Source organism: Cheilinus undulatus, linkage group 2 (genome assembly GCF_018320785.1).
Source record: "Cheilinus undulatus linkage group 2, ASM1832078v1, whole genome shotgun sequence".
NCBI classification, from domain to species: domain Eukaryota; kingdom Metazoa; phylum Chordata; class Actinopteri; order Labriformes; family Labridae; genus Cheilinus; species Cheilinus undulatus.
Genome location: NC_054866.1, coordinates 9445302 through 9467386, shown reverse-complemented (window position 1 = coordinate 9467386; position 22085 = coordinate 9445302). Strand labels below are relative to the sequence as shown.

Here is a 22085-nt window from a genome sequence, read left to right as displayed (position 1 = left end):
TGCATGATTTTTTCATCAACATGAGACCTAATAAGAAATATCACATTTTGATTCATTTTCAGAAATTTAACCCTTAAAATGCCAGTTAAACAGAGGAAAATCCTTTTGTTTTAATGCGAAAAAAGGAGTGTACACAAAATGTGTCAAGAGCCTATTATTGAACCCCTACAGGTTCTGATAGTAAAATTTCAAAATTTGATGAAAAAAAAACTTGCCCTCCAAAATCTCTGTTTTTAGCATTAACAAAGGCAAAATCATTTAAAAGAGAAAACAGAAAATGTCTCTAAAGGTTAAAATCTGCTTAAATTTAGCCAGTTTGACTCAGTTTTTACAAAACAATGAATAAAGAACATGTGGTGTATCAAATAAAGGCATTAACACTTATTTTGCTTAAAGCTCAAAGTTTAATTGTCAGTTGTTTTTGCAACATTTGGCAAAAAAAGGCATTTTTCCCTTTGGGGTTAGTTAGGATTCCTTAAAGTGAGTTTGTCAGAGTACGTAACATAGTCAAGGCATTATCTGCTGTGATGAATGGTAGTCAGCTTAGAGAAGGCAGCCAAGGAACTGACACAGATCTACTATGAACACAATTGACAGATTAAGCACAACCAAACCAAAAAGTGTGCTCTAAGAAGAAATAAAGAAAAGTAAAGCCTAGCACATATTACAAGACTCTAAACATCTGAACTGATTTTGTTCCTGAAGTGTTTGGAAACTAACGATATGACCAACAGAACACACACACACACAGCGAACAACCAGAATCTCCAAAAACATTGGCAAAAGCACGAGGGACCAACAGCAGCCCATCAAAGATAAGTATAAATGCATGGTGCATAGTGCTACTGGTGCAAATGCAATCCCATTAAAGGACAAACCAGTAAAGAAACTGTCAAAGACCCAGGGCATCTTTCTGCACTTTGCAGCCCAACAGTGCATTTCCAGCGTCCACGCACTCTTCCACACACGATGCTAAAAAAAAAAGAAAAAACACAAAGAAAAAATCAGGAGAGTTAGTGTGGCCAAAAAGCTGATTTAAGCTAGCAAGCACAGCTAAAATCAGCGCTCTTTATTGTAATTACCATTCTGTGCACGAAGCCATGACACGGCCTTCATGGCCAGAAGATCCCACTCATCCTTAGAGTCCATCTTGAAACCATGAAGCCAGATCAGAGACAGAATGGTGGCCCATACTTCCTGGCTCACCTAAATCATTGAAACCAGGGAAAATGACATAAAATATGGATTTGAGGATTTTAAGAAGTATAAAAATTAAGGGGAAAATACTGCTGCATGATAAATAAAAACTTCTTAATAGACTTTTAACTTAAGAAGTCTGATGGCTTTTGCACAGTACTACAGTGACCGCCCACCTTTTCATCAGCTCTGGCCCCTGTAGTAAATTTCCCATTCATATCCTCAAAGGACAGTTCAGAAAATCTTTATATCAGTATTTCTTGTCCTGGATCCAAAACAACTAGCTACATGAAAATCAATGACTGTTAAACATTTGGTTTGGTGCAAAAACAATGTTCAAAAAAAGGCACAGGCACAAGACTGCATCTTTCTTTCACAAAGGTAGAAGGAACTACACATCCCACAATCCATTATGATTCCATTAATTCATTGTTAATGACACCTTTAGGATGTAATACATTGTATTTTGTGTATACAGCATATTGTTTCATGGCATAGTGCTTGTACTGTCATATTGGTGAGGTATTAAAATGACTGCAACATATTTGTGTTGTGAAATATTATTGAAGCCGTTCCTTAAAAATCTGAGCTTAAAAGATTAAAGACAGTAATAGGAATGACCATATGACCCATTTGTATCACTTCCTGTTGCCAGTACGCGGTACTATAATGGGATTTTTATATGTAGGCATGTCCAGTGTGATACTGTTGTGTTGCCAGACAATGTTGGCAAACATAGAATATTGTCTAAAAATGTTACAACAGCTTGAAGTTAGTTGGCACCATCAAAAATGTCTTATTACCTCTTATTACAGGAGGTTATGTGATTGGGAGGGATTGTTTGTTAGTTAGTTTGTTAGTTAGTTTGTTAGTTAGTTAGTTTGTTAGACACATAACTCGTTAAGTTGTGGACGGATTTTGATGAAATTTTCAGAAAATGTCAGAAATGGCATAAGAAAGAACTGATTAGATTTTGGGAGTGATCCGGATCACCGTCTGGATCCAGGATTTTTTTTTAAGGATTCTTCACTATTGGGAGATAGGGCTCATGGTGGAGGTCTGTGCTCTCCAAGTGCTTTTCTAGTTTTGAAATAGAGATGAAGATCATGGACTCCCTGTTTGGATTTTGGTATGAGTCCAAGAGGCTTTTTGTAGGTCTTATGATGACCCATGTAGACCAAAATCATAGGCCTAGGCTAAATGGTGTGTGGGGCTGAATATTTGTAGGGAAATGTTCACTTGCCACAAGGGTGCGCTGTGCAAGAGTAATGATAATAATAAATGAATATATTCAGGATCAATGTGTGATTATCTTTGTGAAGTTTGGTGATGACTGACATAAGCATTAAGAAGTTAGTGCATTATTCTCGTATTTTAACTGAAAAAAATGTACAAAAAATAGATTAGGTTTGGGCAAAACAAAAAAGAAGTAGGTTGTTTTCAACTGTGTGGACGAAGCCTAAAAGTTTTGGATTGGCTTAGCCAGAGTCCAGACCTGAATCCTGTTGACAATCTGTAAACTGAGCTGAAAAGGGCTATGGACAGGAAATGTTCTCATAATCTGTTAGATTTAGAAAGCTCTTGAAAAAAAGGTCGGGCAAGTTTTGCCAAGTTGACAGAGGCAACGCTGAAAGACTCCCGCTTAAAGAGTGGATGCTGCAATGAAATCAAAAAATGCTTCAATTAAGTTTTAGTCTAGGGCTGGATGTGTTTATGCAACCTGGTTTTTACCAATTTTTTATAGATTCTCCCTCAAAATTTTTGGTTCTTTCAATTTAATTGCATTTGCTATGGGGTATATTTAAAGTGGAAAAAAGCTTGGACTTACTCTCTTTTACTCATTTTTATACATCTCAAAAATGTGGCATTTTTAAACGTGTAGACTTATTGCCACTGTACCATAGTTTCACATTCAGAAGTAGTTATGACATCATGGCTTATAATCAAAATTGCCAAGGAGAAAGTAAAAGTGAATTTTATTGTCAGATCTACTCTCTTTAGATCTATTGTTGGCAGCGTAGCAGAGAAATGCTAAAATTTTGATTCTAGCTTTTTTCCGTTTTCTTCCATGTAAAGATGTTTATATAAATAATTTTAATTTCCTTGTTTTTTTTTAATTTCATGTTTTGTTGTCTGCTTTTTAATAACTACGTTAGCTTATATTAATAGTAATGATTTCTTTTCAATGTTACTCACTGATGCAGGTTTTTGCTTTTCCACCTCTTCACTGGTTTTGCCCACTGCAGCAGCAAGATCTGGAGCCAGGTCCCAGCAGCCAGATGCCTTCTGGAGAGAGACCAGCTGGAGCAGAGGGTCCATGGGGGGCTCACTGGGCTCAGACATGTCAACTAAGAGAATCAACATAAAAGATAAAATAATTATTGTGGTTATTTATATCCATTTAAAGCATTGGTTGTCTACGTTTAAATGTACATTAATAAACAAATCATTATCTGACTTTGGGATTCCTGATCATTCAGTAGTCACGTAAACAGTATAATCTGATAAGCTTTATTCCCCTTATCCAGCAGGACTTGGCACCTGCCCACAGTGAAGCCAAAACTACCAGAAAGGGGTTTGCTGACCATGGTGTTAGCATGTTTGATTGCAGTGTTAATTTTGTTGACTAAAGCTATGACTAAAACTATTTGTCGACAGACTTTAATTCCATGACAAAAACTAAACTAAAACAAACAAAAATAGATCTGTGATGACTAAAACTGACAAAAACTAAGTAAAGTTTTGTCAAAATGACTAAAACTAGACTAAAATGTAATTTAGTTTTCACTAGACATTCAAAATCCGTGATATTTCTCCACTTTGGATAAATCTGTCAAAAAACAATGCATTTGTATCTATTCTCTCAGTTGTAGAAAGCAGGGACCCCAGGTTTGGCAGTGTACACAGAACACACCACCATGATTTGGTACCAGATTTAGGCAAGAGAATAAATGCTTGGACTAAAAGTAAAGACTAAAATGTGAGGACTTTCTATGGACTAAAACTAGACTAAAATGTTTTGAGTTTTGATCGACCAAAACATAAAAGTATAGAAATGACTAAAATGTGACTAAAACTAAAATGCACTTCATTTGAAGACTAAAACTAAGACTACAATTAAAAATAGCTCCCAAAATTAACACTGTTTGATTGGCCAGCCAACTGGTCTGACCTGAACCCAGGTGCTGGGAGGCGCATATGCAATTTCGTTGTATTTATGCTATGACAATAAAGGCTTCTATTCTATTCTATTCTATTCTATTCTATTCTAACCCCATAGAGAATAGTGAAATGTCAAGAGGAAGATGAGAGACACCAGACTTAACAATACAGAGGAGCTGAAGGCTTCTTTTAGAGCATTTGGGGCTTCATAACTCCTCAGCAGTGCCACAGACTGATTGGCTCCATGACACATCACATAGATGCAGTAAATGTGTAAAAGGACCTCCATCCAATTCTGAGTGCATAAATGAGCATCATTTCACAAAAGGTCAACATTTCTGTATTATAAATCCCATTTTGGCTGTGCACCACTCTTTTAAATAATAAATCTAACAACACTAGATTAAATCCTAGTATCTATCTGTCTGGGATGTCTGTTGAAATGCCAGACTGAATTGTGTGTTCTGGCAGGGGGACTTCAGTTGTAACTGTGCTGTCCCTAATGTCTGTGGGTTGAGAATTGAAGGGTCCTAATTCCTGCTCAGTTCATTTTAGAAAGAACAGCCGGCTCTTTCAGCTCCTAAATGGCTCTTAATTCGGTACAGCTTTGAAATTACAGAAATTAAGCATATTTTTGATCCATGATTGATTTAACTGCATGCTACCTTTTTTCCCCCAAACTGTTGGACAAAATCATTTCATTCTCAGAATAGCAAGAATTTTAGCTTTTGCTTGATGTAATACTACATTTTTTTAGACTATCAAGCACCAGTTCTATGACTTTTAATATGTTGAATGCTGGAATTATTTTTACCGAACCTAAAACAGTGTCAGTAATCTTCTGTGATTTCCATAAAAATAAAAATAATAATAAATATTTCTCAAAAAATAAAACTCTAAATGGAGCATGGGGACAATAAATAAACTATAAAACTGAAAGAATGACTACATTTTAAATAATATTACACAACCAGGTACCGTCCTTATTAATATGGAAGTTATTGTTTCTGGTTACTTAAATTTATATGGCTACATGTTCTCATCTCTCTCTCTGTCTGTGTGGAGACTGAATGGTACACTGGGCCCTGAGCAATGTCATCCCCCCTCCCTTTCTGATTGTCTTTTATCACATGTGACTGGCTACACATAAACATGTGACCACAACACAGACACGTCTAGTCAAGCACAGCACTGATGTTAGCAGAACAGTGAGGAGGAAATAGCCTGCTTTTATTCTATGCTGTTTTTTGTGGGGAAGGGACACGTCACTACAGGAGACATGCAAAAGCTTTTTGGTGTGGCTCTTTGCTCTGGTTTTAAAAAGAGAAATGGTCCAGGCGTTCCTAAAGCCACATCCAAGCAAACCGCTACCGCGCTAGCAGGCCCTGGAAACTAGGGCTGACAGCTTCCATTCTATTGGTCGATTGTTTGGTCGAAAAGATTTTGTTTGACCAAGATCACCCTGGTTGGCGAGTCGCGAGTGCGATTTTGGTCAACCACCTTTTTCTTTGGTTGACTACAGCCCTACTGGAAACCCATACCAAAGCAGACTGGGAGTAGAGCGAAAACATCTTTTCTGTCATGGAAAGCTCTCTGCGCGCGTGTTAATAGAGACGTAGTCTAGTTCAGACACAACTGAACTGGTGCAGAGTAATGCAACTTTTAACACTGCAATTAAAACATCTCATTAATCACAACAAATCATTGAAATTCATTGATAAATTGTGATTAAAAATGTAATTATTTCACAGTTGTGTTGTGCTCTTCACTCACCGGCCATGCCGAAATCACATTCAATTATATCTGGTGGAGGCATTGCACAGGCCTCCACCCCTTAAAAAAAAAAAAAAAAAAGGGAAAATTAATAAAGAAGAAATTTGATAAAACTACTTTTTTTTATCATTTTCAGATTGTACTTACTAGGACCACCACCCAGGACTCTTTTTTTTGACGAACCAGAGCTTTTCATAAGCACTGTGTGATAGAAAAAAAAATAGAGACATGTTTAAAGTTGTACTTAAATCAACAAATATTTCTAAAAGGTTTTTACTTACGTCGAGGCTTTGATGATGACATCCTGCAAGCCGTAAGCGCTGTAAAATAAAAAAGACATGTTTTAAATTGTGCTTAAATCAAAGAATATTTTTTAAAGTTTTTTACTTACGTTGAGACCTAAAGTGCGGCATACTGCGGCATAAAGTGTTCATAGCCACGAACCCTGTAAAATAAAAAAGACATATTACAAATCGTCCTAGAATCATGAAATACTTCATTCTATTATCTTCTTCATATAAAATGGCATAATAGAACTGATTTTTGAAATGCATGAGTTGGAATAATCTCATTGTAAAAACAGTGCAGCATGCCTGAAATCATCTGGGGAATTAACTTAAAATATTTTAAAAATCAAATATAATTCCATTATTTAATGCGTCATTAACCTTCTGAGTGAAAATAAACATTCAACTTGAGAAAATATTGTTAAAAAGAGCTTATTTTGGTATTTCAGACAATTTCTTAAGACTGTGTGGGTGTATGGGCTCACATTTTCATTGACAGATGGTCATGAGTTGAAATATTGCTGTAATCAGCCAAATATATGACCCATACCTTTTAGGGTTACTTGAAAACTTTAGTCTAATGATTTCTCATTTCCACACACCTCCTCTCTCTTTACCTTTCTCCTTTGTGAATGTTCCAGCACATCTTTAAAAAGTCTTATTTTTGACTCCATTGTGCCACATCCCACGTATTTATTGTAACACCTAATGGCAGATTGAGGCTGCAGCTGTGAGTGGCTGCTCTTCATAAGCAGTATAGTTGTTAAAGCTGCCTTGTGGATTAATTGGAAGTATAATGGTATTTAAAAGTCTGCATCTTAAATATGATAACCTCAATTTTCCTTCGTCTCTCAAGCAAAATTGCCATGTTATAGTTGGGCCGGTACGGTCCTTCAAACAGAGGATGTGGTGCTGTTCGTGAGCAAGGCTGCTCCAGGAAAAAAGACCCCAATGTTTGGAAGAGCTGGAGCTCTCTGGGTAAAACTGGTGAACTGTTCAGGGGGTTAATGAGTGGAGCATTTGTGGGAGCGATTTTGTATGAATGCAACGGTGTATCAAAACTGTTTGAACAAACTTGGAAAGATTAACAAGAGGTCATCCACAAGAAATACAGTGTACAAGGAGGGATCAGGTGGTGCTGTAACATGACATGACACTGCATGACAGGATGGTTAGAGTTGTAGTTACATATACATTTTTGTGGAGGAGGTGGGAGTGCCCTTTTGCCTTTATTTGAAGTAGACAGGAAAGTCAGTAGTGTTGGAATCAGGTTGAGTTGGTAATGACATGCTCCAAAGGAGCCACAGGTTGGACTCAGACCTGCCCTGCCTGGAGGACCAGCTTCTATTCATGGGGTGCAGCCTAGTTAGAAAATTTTGAGGGTACCTGAAATACTCACTGGGTGTCGGCACATCTCTGCGCACCAGAGGTCCTTGTATTGCCTCACCATCACCTTTGTTGACAGCGATAAAGGCAGTGAAGGCACTGCTCACTCCTGACTGCACACTGAGCTCCACCACCTTCTTCTTCACACTTTCATCCTGCTGGTCTTTGGACTCTCGGTTTTCCATCTCCAGGGAGCGAATCAGAGACCGAGCAGCCAGTCTGTGAACTGTTAGTCTGAAGGCGAGAGGGAGATAACATTACATTTGTATACACATTTGAAAAACTGCTAAAAAATATATGTATAATATTTTTTCTACTTTTATTAACATTTTCCTCCTTTATAAACTTGGGCCCTTTTACAATGTTTATTATTTAGAGAATAGGAATAGGAATTTGCTTATGTTTATGAGTCTAGTGAAGAAATCATCTAGTCAAATTGTATGTGCACACACTTTATAAGGTACACATGTTCAACTGTTTCATTCCCTTTTTTTTAAAACTGTACTGTAGTTGTTGTTATAGACATGGTTCAAAACACATTTTTAGATATATTTTGGGCTTTTATGCCTTTATTGGGAGAGGAGGACCGGGTGTCCAAACAGAAACATAGGTGAGAGTGTGGGGAAGGGACTTGAACTGGGCCGTCCCCATTGTGTAAATCTGTATTTAGAGTTTTAAATCAACATCCAGACTTGCTTGTTTTTAGAAATAATTTTTAGGAATTTAAACTATTAGAATTAATTAACTACTCAAGAAATCTTCATTTTTAGTTGTTCAAAACTTCTTCGTCAATTCTCATTCTCATTTTTTTCTTCCTTAATATCTTAGCATGTTTTATTTATTTTGTTTAAATTTTTCTCATATTTGTTTAAACTTAATTTCTGCTTTTTATAAGTGATAACTGAACATTAGTCATGGTGGTTTTTATATTGCCTTCTAGATGTTTCCTTGATGTTTTTTTTTCATATTAGCCACTTACAGGCTTCTATTGTACCCAGAAATGTTTTTTCCTTTTTTTGGTTGTTTTTCTAAAATTTAATATGCCTTACGTTTGACTCCTGTGTGTGAAATTAAATAATAACATGTCCATGAAGGAAGTATCTAATCAGCTGATCAACAAATACATACAAGCATGGTCAAGAAGTCAGAATTGGGAAGAAAGGGGAATAAAAACCTTGCCTGGTCTGTTGCATCATTGAAATTGTGGGGTCATTCTTTGGCAGAAACAACATGAAAGCCTGCCAAACTACCCACAACAATTTATCATAATTTAACGTGTCTTAAATCTGCTTTCTTACCCACACAGGGTGCCACTCCTATAAGCTAAGAACATGAAACTGAGGCTAAGGTGCACAGCCAGCCATGAAAATTTGAAAATAGAAGTTTGGAAAAACATGTCCTTGTCAAATAAGTCTTCATTTGCGCAGGGATATTTAAATGATAGGGTCAGAATTTGATGTAAACCATAAAAGTCTTGCTGACTACCAGCAACCATGGCACATTCAAAGTCACTGAAATTACCTCTCTGTTCTTTTGATGGTTTGATCTTTTGCAGATCACTGACCATGTCTGCATGCCTAAATGCATTGGTTGCTGCCATGTGATTGGCTGATTAGATTTTAGTGCAGCAGGTTTTCTTAAGTATTCCAACGACACATTTTTTTAAGTGGATAGAAGCTATGCCACAAAGATGATTCTTTATTATCTGATGTCTTTGATGTAAACAGGTAAAACACTAAATAAAGGGTTTGACATAAAGATGGGGGTTAATTTATGTGAGAGGCTGCAAAATGATGGAATATTAGTTAATGAAAACTAAACTGCAGTCTTCTACTTTCATCTGCAAACCCAGAGGCTGCAGATTTATCAAATCCTTCGTCTGGCCTTTAGATATCAGCAGTTTGCTACAGAAAACTCTAAGTGAAGGCTTTAAACAGTATGCATGAATGTTGAGAACAAATGATAAACTTAGCTCTAACGTAAGGGAATTTGTGTTTGGTAGATTATTTCTTTGTTGTAACAATGGCATTGTCACAGAGTTTCCAAGTCAACAGCATAAGTAAAATAAACTGTGTGGCACTGGCAGAGAAGACTGTTCAAATTTTTCGTGGACTCAACCCACATACTCAGCTGCTGCTCATCCCACAAATGCATGTTCCTGAAAAATGTGGCACCATCTAAAGGGAAATACACTTTCCAACGGTATAATATTTACTGGCATGAAGCATTGTTTCAAACAATGTATTATCTACCAAACACAAATTTCCCTTACTTTTATGCTAAGTTTATAATATTTATCCATCAAATTATCTTAATATATATTCAGACAGCTTTTAATTTTTCTATTCCAATTTCTATTAATCAGCTGCACTAGTTAGGTAATATTTAGAGCACTGACTTCTGTCACTGAGCATTTGTACAAAACCTTTGATGAAGTCATTTGTTTGGCAGCAGAGTCAAAGAAAAGCAAAAAATGACACAGCTGAGATTTATATTCTCAGGGAAACATCAAAGACTAACTTGGACTCAGGTTACAGATAAACTGTATCATTAAATGGTGGTTACAGTGGGTTTTGACTAGACTATAAGCATAAGATTAAACAAAAAAAAACCCTATCTTACCCAGAGTCCTCTGCAGGTTTCAGGCTGAAGTTAAACCGGTTCTGCAGGGGCTGACCAGCCAGCGTGTACTTCACTGTCACAGAGCCCTCTGCTGCCTCTGGAATCTGAACAGGATCACACTTTTATAAACCTCATTAGACAAAGAAACAAATCATTTCACAATCAAAAGATGGGCTCCTACCTGTCCACTGAGCTGGGCATAAACCAGCGACCTTTGACCCTGGAACACTGCTGTGATTGGTGGAGAGAGGACTGAGACAGACACGTTCTTCGGCAGATCCCAGGAGACTGAGACGTCAATCACGGCCGGCTGCAGAGCATATCGCAGTGACTGCATCACCTGGTTATCAAAAAAAAAAAAATAGAAAACTCTGATTCAGAAATATCTTCTGTTGTATTGTTTCACTTGACAGCTTCATTTTTTAATGTTTATCTTACTTTGGGCTGCATCCTGTCGGTGCCTGTGATGAACTGAGCATGACCTCCTCCTTCCTTGGCCAGCCCATTGATGAGAGCAGAGCTGGCTCCTTCCCCGATCCCAAAAGAGAAACATCTACAATGCAGTAGTTTAGTTTTTAGAACAGATATCAGGAGATGAAGGTAAATATTCTATAAACTGTGATTGTAAAGTGTCTGTGGTTTCACCTGTGCAGATGTGAATTCTTCTTCACCAGATCGATGACTTGTTTGGTGTTTCCCACTTCTCCATCGGTGAAGACAAAGAGCTAGTCGAGAGAAAGTTCATGTCACTGAACGTTTTTTTGTCTTCTTTTGTCAAAGCAACCTTTTAAATTGCTATACAAATAAATGTATTATTATTATTATTATATTCCCTCCATCATCCATATGAGCTGGCTCCCCCCTTTAAAAGAATAATTTATTAAATTGTTTTGCCACTGTTCTGCCACTTTTCACCCATTTTTGCTACTTTTTGCCTTTTTCGACACTTTTAACCCATTTATACCACTGTTTTATAATGTTGACCCATTCTTGCCACTTTCACCCATTTTTTGTCTGTTTTCACAACTATTCAATTATTCACTGAAGTTGTCACAGTTTCTTTTATTTTATTTTCTGGCATCCTGACATTTGTGTACATCATCGCCTAGATATAGTCTAGTCTAAGTCTGAAATTATTTTCCTTATAGTTCTGTGCATCCATCCAAATTGTTACCATTACAAATAAAAAGGTAATTATTTTCTAATACAAGGGGGTTTACATGTTGAAAAAAGGCTGTATTTTACTACAGCATGAATAATTGAAATTTGTGTTTTGCTGCTTTAAGTGGTTATTATTCAGGTTAAAATACGCTCAACTATGCAATAAACCATGGTTTTGTTGACCTCCACTGGTCTCAAGTTTGGCTGGGCCCCAGAAAGTGCTCCAATTTATCCCCTCTTAAGGGTGGCCTAAGTCATGCTTTCAGACCACACTGGTGTAGCAGTGCAGCACTCATTTAAATATTTAATCTAAAAGTCAACATCATAACGTACATTTCTTTGCATTAATTTGATTCACAAATCAAGAAACTGAAAAGAAATGTTTCACATTGTAACCATTGGCTGACAAAGTTGTTACTGCTAGATTCTTTGAATGGTTTTATAAGTACAAACTGAAGGCGTAGTAGGAATGAACAATAAACAAACCAGCACATTCAGAGTTACCAGCAGAGGTAAAAAGGATTCTCTGTGTAAATGAAAAGTTTGTTAATGCTAGTGGCATGTAATGTAAGACTTGTTTAACATGTTTTTTGTGTGTGGGTGTGTGTTTTACTTGTCTTGGTTGATTCTGAATGCAGGGCTGGCTGTAAATATGTTGAAGTGGCCGAAGGATCTCCGTTCCTCCCAGATTAGCCCCCATCTCTCCAACTTTCTTCAGAGCTTCCTCCATGGTCTTTTGGCTGTACTCCACACTCTTCCTACCACCACATCAGTAAATTGACACATAATTAGAGCACATAAAAATGTAGACAGATTTACAACAATGACAGGAACAAATCCGGTTGACTGAATTTGAGGTAGTGACTTACGGGAAGATGTGTTCATAGCTGGACCCAAAACTATAAATGTTGAAATAGCAGCCCAACGGTAAGCTCTTCAACAGGAGGAGGAGAGTATCCTACAGGGAGAGAGGAAAAGGTTTTGTTTAAGGGGTGCCAGCTACGTTTTCTCCCAGCATTTAAGATTAGTCAGCTGTAGGTATGAGTTTCTACATTTACAGTACAGATCAGTACTCCCCAAAATGAAGGCCACTGCCCCCTGGTGGGCAACAAGTGGTTTAATAAATAAACTTTATTCAAAAATCAAACTGATGTTTAAAACCATCATAAAATGCTTGATTGCATGTTTATATTTTTAAGAAATTTCAGAATTATTTAAAAAAAACAGAAGATTTAACTTTAACTCTTGAGTTAAAAAAAGATTGTGTTTTTTTTTTCCCACCAAACAAAAGAAAAGAACTGATGGTATCAATAAGGACTGGGATTGATAAGGAGCTATTCATTTAAAATATGATTTGCATATCTGTTTATTTCTCTAGTGACTCTGATACTTAAAAATCAAAGATACAAATATCTATTCCATGTTTAAAGCATGTTTTAGCAAATCAACAAAGTACCAGTACTTAAATTTTTGATGATTTTTAAACAAACTACCTTTAAAAAAAAAAAAAAAAAAACAGCTCATGCTTTTTATTGATAGCGGAGGACAGTGGAAAGAATCAGAAACAGGGATGCGAGAGTGGGAGAGAGACATGTGGGAAAGGTACCACAGGCTGGACCTGAACCCGAATGCAAAATTATACCAATGCTAACCTATAGTGATATTACTGATCAGGGTAAAATTTTAGGTCATGATAATTGTAATATAAAATATAAATTATGTTACAGCTCTTGCTGGGACAAGGACAGAAGTCCAGTGAAACAGCCTTATTGCACTGAAACCATAGCTGAGATTAAATGGGCATGTAAATGTAGCGACTTTTTGAGAGAAACGCTTTAAATGATTTTAAGAAGTAATACACAGTAATACCCTGGCGCTGCCAATGCGACTCTGACGATTCTTGCTGTTGTTCATGGGTGCACTCATACTCCCAGATCGATCCAGCAGGCACACAAACTCTCCACATGAAGCGACTGAAGACATCACAGACTGGGGAAACTCAGGATACAGACTCAGCATCACAGCTGGATCACCCATCAGAGTGCCTGAGACACAACAAACATCAAATCTGGCTTTTACTGATTACTCCACCATCTATAACTCATCTGATGGAGGATTAGGATGACAAACTTTGTAAATGTAAAATAGGAGCTTTACTGATGCACTCACCAGGTTTGGCAGAGGCCTCTCCAGCCTCCATCACAGCAGTGGGCTGGTGGGCATCTTTGTAATAAATCAGCACTTCAACATCTCTGTCAAACTTGTGTCCAGCAGCCAGCTTGGTCTAAAGATCAAAAACACATTTAGAAACATGAACTAACAATAACTCTTGTTCTCTGTATTAGAAACAATCACAGACACATTGGTGTTGTAGCTACCGTGGCTTGGGTTTGCTCTGTGTTCAGATACTGAAGAGGATCGAGGGAACAGTTGGACTCGATTTTAACCACCGGACGAGGAGACGACACCCGGGCACAGAAAGACAGACTGTAGGGCACCTTAGAGGCTGGAATCGATGTCACTTGGATGTTGCCGCCTCCTTGACCTTCACTTCCTTTAGCAGTCCAGAAATGCTCAAGTTAGATACTGGTCACATTCGAACAAGAAAAAGAAAACTCAAAGTCTAATGTCAAGCTTGCAGCTTCATTCATGGAGCTTCGGCACAGATGTGCTTTAGCTCTTTGCCTGGCACCAGAATTACAAGTCAGTTAAAGTGACAATTAATATTTTCCCAGTCAGATGTTGTCTAAACTGTACTGAAGCTGCCCGCCACTCGTAGCCACTGTAGATCCAGTTGATCATTCGTGCCATAATTCTCTTTAACCTGATGTAAACAACGCTCCACGGAAAGCATCAATAGCCTCTTGTGGGAACGGCATGAATTTTACACAGTTTTAATCTAGAAATTGGACATAAAATCATCTGTGTCAGATTTTACTCACTTATAATAAAGTGATGAGTGATGATATTCAGCTCAAAAACGTGGACTTTAACCATGTGATATCATGATTGAGCAGTTGAACTGAATAACCTCCAACTTATCAAGCTGTAACATTTAAATGATTGAAATATTAATGCATCAGTAGTTTTAATCAAATTGTACTATTTATTGTTATGAAATGCAGTTATACTTTTGTTACAGTAAGTATAGTTTGTTTGAAATAATAACATTCACTTCCATAACACTTATACCTGTATTAGAGCATTTTTACACAGTGGTGTTGCTGCGTTTACTTAAGTTGGGGGGACTTATACTACAGGTTAACACACACATGAACTGTAAAAGGTGTACAGTCTTCAGAGACAAAAAATCACCCTTATTGCTGTTTATCTATTTATCTATACCAATTCAAATTCAGAATTTTCACTGAAAGATTTTCATTTTTGCTGTAAATGAGTAACGGTTTCAAATATCAGCTGTTGGCCTAGTGAGCAACAATCGGTTCCAAAAAACAATATTATTCAACCTCTAACCTTTACCAGGTACAATCCCGAATGGAAAATATAAAAACAAAACGAGTTGAGCCAGGACCACCGAAAGGGAAAATGCACAAAAAGAGACAGCCTCTGACAACAGCCTCTCCTTTCAGCAGCAACCTTCTGCGGCTTCCCCTCCTTGTGGAGGATGTGAATGATTGTCCTTTGGACATTAGTCAAGTCAGCAGTCATCCCATAGCTATGGTTGTGTGTACTGAACCCAATTGAGGGAATGAAGGATAACTGACAATAAACTGGACATATTCCTTTTTTTTTTTTCGATTCAAAAATGCACTTTATTGTTATAGTAGTATTTATGGAGTCCCAACTCTCCAGGCTGATCAGACACCATCCTAATCTGAGGGGCAATGCATCTCCTGAAGTCTGCTCTGAGGAAAAACCGTGACATTTTCACATGGCTATTATTAAGTGCTATGGCTGAAGGCACGGTAAACTTCTATGAAATGAAACCTCCTTTTGGACGTATTCTAATATTCTGAGATACTGTTTCTTTCCATGAGCTGGAAGCTGTAATCATCAACATTTAAGAAATAACTTTTTCATGATGATTTATTTTTTTGAGATGCAAATGTGGTTTTATTCAAAATCGGCTAGTCCCAAGATGAGCTATGCTGTAGATAAATATGGGGCAACTATGACTCCCTTGGTCTTCTCTTAACTGGGAGGTTGTTGGTTCAATCCCCATCTCAATGTATCCTTGGGTAAGACACTTAACCCCAATTTGCTCCCATTGCTGCATCAGTTGCGTGTAAATGTGTATAGATGCTTGTGAATGGGATTAGTTAATACTGATGCAGCATTCACTATCAGAAAGTGAAGGTGTAAGTCCTGACAAATGTGTTTGCTGCTTTCTTACCTTGAGGTTGGTAGCGTGGGTTGAGCACAGCAGGAAGACAAAACCTCAGCCCATCGTCAGCCTGAACAGCTAGCTCAGTGACATACTCCAGTCTGATTGAGGCGCTCTCTTTTGGAGGAAGACAGCCAACACTCAGAGAGAATATATCTGGACTCTGCTCGCTCTCCTCCAGTAGAAAGGCTTGCTGGCCAGAGCTCAAAGCATCATCGTACTCCTCACGAGCCTGGAAGAAGGATTACACATGCGTGTTTATTGTTTCACTCTGTTATTCTCTACGTCCCGTTGTCTCTGCTGAGTCCTGACTGTGTAACTCACCTTCTGCTTCTCCTTCACCTCAGCTACAATCTCTGTTTGCCCGATCTTAGCGCTGAAATGGCAGACAGCAGCATCTCCAGGCAGAGGGAAAACAAAAACAGCCTCTAGTGGTTTGTCCTCTTGGTTCTCATAGTTCAGAGTGGAGACCACTGTAGCCACATGGTCTCGAACCTCCACCTCCACCTCCACGCTCTTCAGAGGAACTGAACAAGAAAACACAATGAGCAAGGACAGGGAGAACTAGAGTTTACAAACAGCTCAATTATTCTTTCTAGGGGGAATCAGTGAAGAGAAACAATCTGAAGTTTATTGTTTAAACCGTTCTGTGCTGCAGCAGCAACATCAGACACAATTAAAACCATCAAATGTTTAAAAAGAAAATATTAAAACTTATGTTTACCCCTTTTACATGTAGCTGAAGTTAAGGGATTATTATCTCTTATTTTGTTGGCTGTAACTTTTTTAAAATTCAAAGCTCATGACAGCAGCCCCCTCAGCATGGCGTTTGTTTGTCTTTGTTTTTTGGATAGCTGATATCCTCTGAGTGTGTTAAAGCAGCAACAGGTGCAGACTGGATGGAACTGTGGGATATATTGGAGGGCTCATGCTGTGCATGCATTAAGTATGTTTAAAAAAACAACTAATTAATCCTGTAGTTTAATCCTAATGCCTTATTTTTCACAGTTCTTCTTTTAATATGTTGAGCACATAGAGCTTGCTAGAATGTAAATGAAAAAGTTCAGGGAAATGATCTCTAGAATAGAAAGTGAACTCTGTAAAAGTAGTGAAATCAACATTTTGTATTCAGTTCAACGTAACACATGTTAGAAATTAGTTCTAAGAGCTGTACCTGGTTCCTTTTTCAAAGTCAGGAGCCCACAGCAGCAGTTCACCATGGTTCCTGGTAACAGTTTACACAGTCAAGGCAGCTGTTGGAAGACAATAACAGAAATCAAATCATTAACTTTGGTATACAGAAGTTTCAAAGCAATCACTGAACACTGTGTAACAATCCTGTCATTACGTGACTGAAAGCAATAAGGTAAAATATTGTTTTAAAAAGATGAGTTTTCTGTCAGTCACAGTCTGGGATATATCAACATGTCTCTGTATCTACAACAACCTACATGTAACCTACATGTCTACATGTTAGAGGGTGAGTGGTGGTAAAATGGGAAACTTGTCAAATTGGGCTAGGTATGTTTTTTCAGTAGTATCTTTCAAGGATTACTTAGAATACCTCTAAATGAATGTGTTAGAATTTTGCGCTGTTCTCTTATTGGCAGAAGGACAAAGAGAGGCATTATGGAGGTGGTATCTTAAAAGGAAAAAAATATCTAGACATTTTTTTACTCCTAGCTTCATTTCTTATTCTTCTGACATGTAGTCTATTACTTTCAATAAGTGCTCAGTCTTAAGTCTTTAGGTCTGTAATGTTTTTTATTCCCGAGGATACTTAAATGTTGCAGAGTAGGTACAAGGTTAATGCTAAGGCTGGGAAAATAATGAAAAATCAGATTAAATTGCAATATGGCCTGCTGCAATTTTCAAATTGCAGAAGGTGCAATATTTCTTTAACTTGAATTTTGTGTCAAAATACTGGTTAAAACTTCTTTTTGCAGCAGAGATATTATGCGTGGCATATTATGCAATTATTCAAGAAACATTTTTTTAGAATAGTCTACAAGAAATCCTACTTTCTTTATTTTTGTTCATTTATCAAATTTAATATGAGGATGGCATTAACAATAATCATTCCCTTCAATACAATAATTCATATCCAATTTGCAATGTGAGTCAAAATCATCACAATTAGATATTAGATAAAATTGTTCAGCCCTAGTTTTATCTAATATCATGTTAGTTATAATACATAATGATTTATTACTTGTGTTTGTTGGAAAATACAGAAGATGAGGAATAATCATCAAGGAATAATCACATAACAAATTGCAATATTAGGGGAAAAAATCACAATTAGGTGAGTTTCTGGAATCGTTCAGCCCAAGTTAATGCATTGGCTCTTTATTAGGAATATCGTTAAAATAAATTGCCTCATGTTTCTTGAATAAATGACAAAATGCTGAATCTTTGTAAATGACTGATTTTAATTTGTTACAGTTTTATTATACTTCCTTGACTGTTAAAACATTTAAATCACTGATGTAACAACATACTAATGAGTTGTTTTCACATTTTAATGGGAGGGCTTTAAATCATTTTTTAAAAGCAGATTGTTATACTTTCACTGCAGGCTTGCATTGGCGTTTTATACTTTTTTGAGTATATTTTAATGCTGACATTACTTATCTTGTCATATTTCTCTCCTTTTACCATAACAAAATATAAGGTCTCCTATTTTGCCAGTAGCACCTCTTAAAAATGTTCCAAAGCTATGTTGTGTTTGAAATGAAGTGGGTAAGATTTTTTATTTTCCATTCTGTGTAAGAAAATCCCAGTTGTTTGCATCCATTCACATTTAAACACCACGGATGCAGCAGCGGGAACAGAGTAGGGTTAAGTGTCTTACCCACTGACATTTCACAAGGAGTATGTGAGTATGTCTTGTATATGGCCCCTTTAAGTACCACACCCCAGACCATGCTCTATTTACTTATCATTACTCAATCACCAACTTACAAATCACACCAAGGCACGACACGTCTTTAACCTAAGATCAGTGTCAAAATACCAGTTTCATGTGCAGTAGAGATGTTATGCTTTACACATAATGTAAACAGAGTCTATTCAAAACATACTCTCCTCAATTGTTTTTATTTATTCATTTAAAATAGCCATTCCAGTTTTTGCTCATCAGACAACTGCAGTATTTCAGGGTTTTGATAGATCATTTCATGGAGCAGTACTTCTCTTATGTCATCATATAGTGCCAAAGAAAATGACACTGAACTTCTGCTAAATCACACATATCTGAATCAACCAATCTTAATGGCCAGAAAATATTTCAGATCTCAACTGTGCAGCCAGTGTTGGTTATAATATAGAATGATGCTTGTGTTTGTTAAAAAAAATACATAAGATGAAGAACTTAAAAAAATCACACAACAAATTGCAATCTTGGAAGAAAAAAGCAACAAAACCCATTTTCTATCCATCCATTTTCTAGATTCTGGATTGGTCACCAATCGCAGGGCCAAGCATTTTCACATCTGGTAACACTGGTGACACAGCCCGAATCAGAGTATCACTGAAAGTCACTTTAATAATAAATACAGTGCGCAACTGTTGAGACAAGACACAAATGTCAGACGTAATTCTGAGTTATGACTAGGCTGTTAACTACAATATAAAGTACAGACTCACGTCTTGTTACTTTTACCTGAAACAAACGCATTAATAGAAAGATCTTTGAGGTTACCTGCTTCTTGCAAAAATGAATGTTATATCTTTAATTTCCACGTGTCTATCCCCTTTTCATTGTAATATTAATACCATTTAATCAGCTGCCTGGCTCAAAACCTTCAATAAGCTCTTCTTGCAACACCACAAACACCTACAGACACACCTTTGCCCTGTCTTCATACAAAGCAGCTCACCTGTCTTCCTTCTCTCTCTCTGTCTGTCCCTGATGGTCTTCCTGCTTTAGTAAATCACTTTATAAACAGTATCTTTATCAAATCAGCATAAAACGTAAGTTCACACCTGCAGTCTGGTTTTACAGCAGGGGACCTGTGCAAGAGAAGTTTATCAAAATGGTAAAGAGGCAGTGCCAAACTTTACAGATTTTTACTGTAACTTCACTTCATATAAAGGCAGAAGTTATTTTTCACAGAGGAGTTCCCAAAAACAATGAGAGCATTTACAGGAGAAAGTAATAGGAGATGCGACAGCAACAGAATAAACTGAGCATTCATTTTCTGAGGTGTGATGCACAGGTGAAGTCTAAACGCTGTAGGCTGTATTTATTACTTTAGTAATCATATAATCCCCAATCTGATTATTCGATGGCGAATGACGAGACCCTTCATGCTGGAATTGATCCTAATTGATTCTACGCCCAATTAAACAGAGCAGTTTAATTATTTAACCAAATGCCCCCCTACCTTTAGTGGGGAAAAAATACACGGGTCCAGAAGAAGTCAGACACGGAAGCCATCAGCCGACATAAAACCAGCGTAAAACACGGTTACAGTCAAGCCACGCCCAGTCGTCACACGGTTGAGAAGTGAAAGTCCCCGCTGTTTGTCGTGTTTTTTTCTGGAGATTACAGACCCACAGACACTGCAAACACTCAGCATGACACTTCACTAAAAAATACTACCCGGCCTTAAACTGAAGGGGGCGTACCTGCAACCGGAAGTGTTCGTAGCTAGCCAAACTGTTCATAAACTCAAGTCAAGAGATATTCCCCCTCCTTAACATCGATAACTAACAACACTGAGTCAAGGAAATGTGGAAAACCGTGGTGGAAACTGAATCCGACTGCTCTGACGCTAGATAGCTAGCAACGGAAATGACGTCAGTTTACGGTGTAAAAACTACAAATGAGCGAGAATGGACTACAAAAAGCGAATTGCTTGATGGTCTCTGAGGAAGGCTATGTGCGTTGTAGTATATCTTTATTTGATTTTAAACGATTTCATGTTTCTTTTTCTATTTTTTATGTGGCAAATATTCTTGTTTTACTTCTGCGTTATTAACTCTGTATTTAATTTCCTCTCGTTTTACGCTGCTAATATCATTACCCTAGTCAAACGAACGTGTGAATTATTTTAGACAAATAAATGTACTTTACTATACAAACACTTTCAGTAGCTATTTTTCCTTCATTATAAAAACAATGAACACGTTTCAGCAAAAACATTTTTGTTGGAACTGAAACAGCAGAATTTATGCTATTAACTTTCACCACGATAAGCTGTAATATACAGAAGAGGATTATCGTTACTGAAAGAAAAATTGAAAGCATTTTTCCCAAATCATTAGAAACAAAGACAGAATTCTGAGATTAAAATCAGAACTCATCCCTTTTTTTCTCAAAATTGGGGAAAAATTATTCATCTTTTTCTTTTTTTTTTTTCCACAGACCTTCATCCTCCTTCATACATTTCAAATACTGGCACAGATCCAGTTTACTTGTTTGACTGAATGTTTGACAGGCATTAGGGATAAAAATTTAGAGAAGTTATCACATGTGATATGGATAGGTTGTCTTTAGAGTATTTTGCTGCTCAGCCTCTGTTCCTACTATATATTTCTCCACATGAATTGTACGTTTGATTGAATGTAAATTATAGTTTAATTCAGTGAAGATGACATTTAGATCTACTATGATCATGCTAATCACTTGTTTTCATGAAAAGCCGAGAGGTGCATCATTTCTGAGCAATTTATCTTTATCTAACCTCAATAAAACCAGAAAAAAATCAGTTCATTTGATTCAACTTTTGATTTGTTTCTGTCATAGATGAAAACTAAAGAGATAGATAAATATTATATTTTATTATATTTTATTCTTGCAAGTTTTAATCACTCTTTCTTGCTAGTTTTGAGTGACAGCAGCTGAGATGGGAGAGACTCTGCAGACAACTGTTGCCTAGGTCCTTTACCAGTCAAAGCTTCATGGGAGAGAGGCAAAGAGAAAGCCTCTGTTGAAGAAAATGCATTAAAACTGGACTAAAGTCAGAAGGTATGTGGGAGACTCCATGTCAAGTGGAAGAAAGTTCTTTGGTCTGATGAGACAACACACCATCCCCACTGTGAAGCATGGTGGTGGCAGCATCATGCTGTGGGAAAGCATCTTGCCAGCCGGCCCTGGAAGGCTTGTAAAGGTTGAGGTTAAAGTGAATGTGACAAAGCACAGGAAA

General features: G+C 37.2%; 1 protein-coding gene across 1 annotated transcript; it reads right to left on the bottom strand.

The window, feature by feature from the left end:
* Positions 1-396: 396 nt before the first annotated feature.
* LOC121515727 (von Willebrand factor A domain-containing protein 5A-like) lies at positions 397-20700 on the bottom strand. Its single transcript, XM_041796662.1, has 21 exons — positions 20322-20700; positions 17108-17186; positions 16258-16460; positions 15943-16165; positions 13967-14142; positions 13758-13872; positions 13458-13633; positions 12458-12546; positions 12202-12346; positions 11073-11152; positions 10866-10980; positions 10609-10767; positions 10428-10531; positions 7819-8039; positions 6524-6577; positions 6414-6452; positions 6280-6333; positions 6133-6192; positions 3394-3545; positions 1083-1206; positions 397-972 (listed from the first exon to the last, which is right to left on the bottom strand). Exons 2-21 carry the CDS (start codon positions 17151-17153, stop codon positions 893-895), a joined length of 2415 nt encoding a protein of 804 aa, XP_041652596.1. The 5' UTR covers positions 17154-17186; positions 20322-20700; the 3' UTR covers positions 397-892.
* Positions 20701-22085: the final 1385 nt, after the last annotated feature.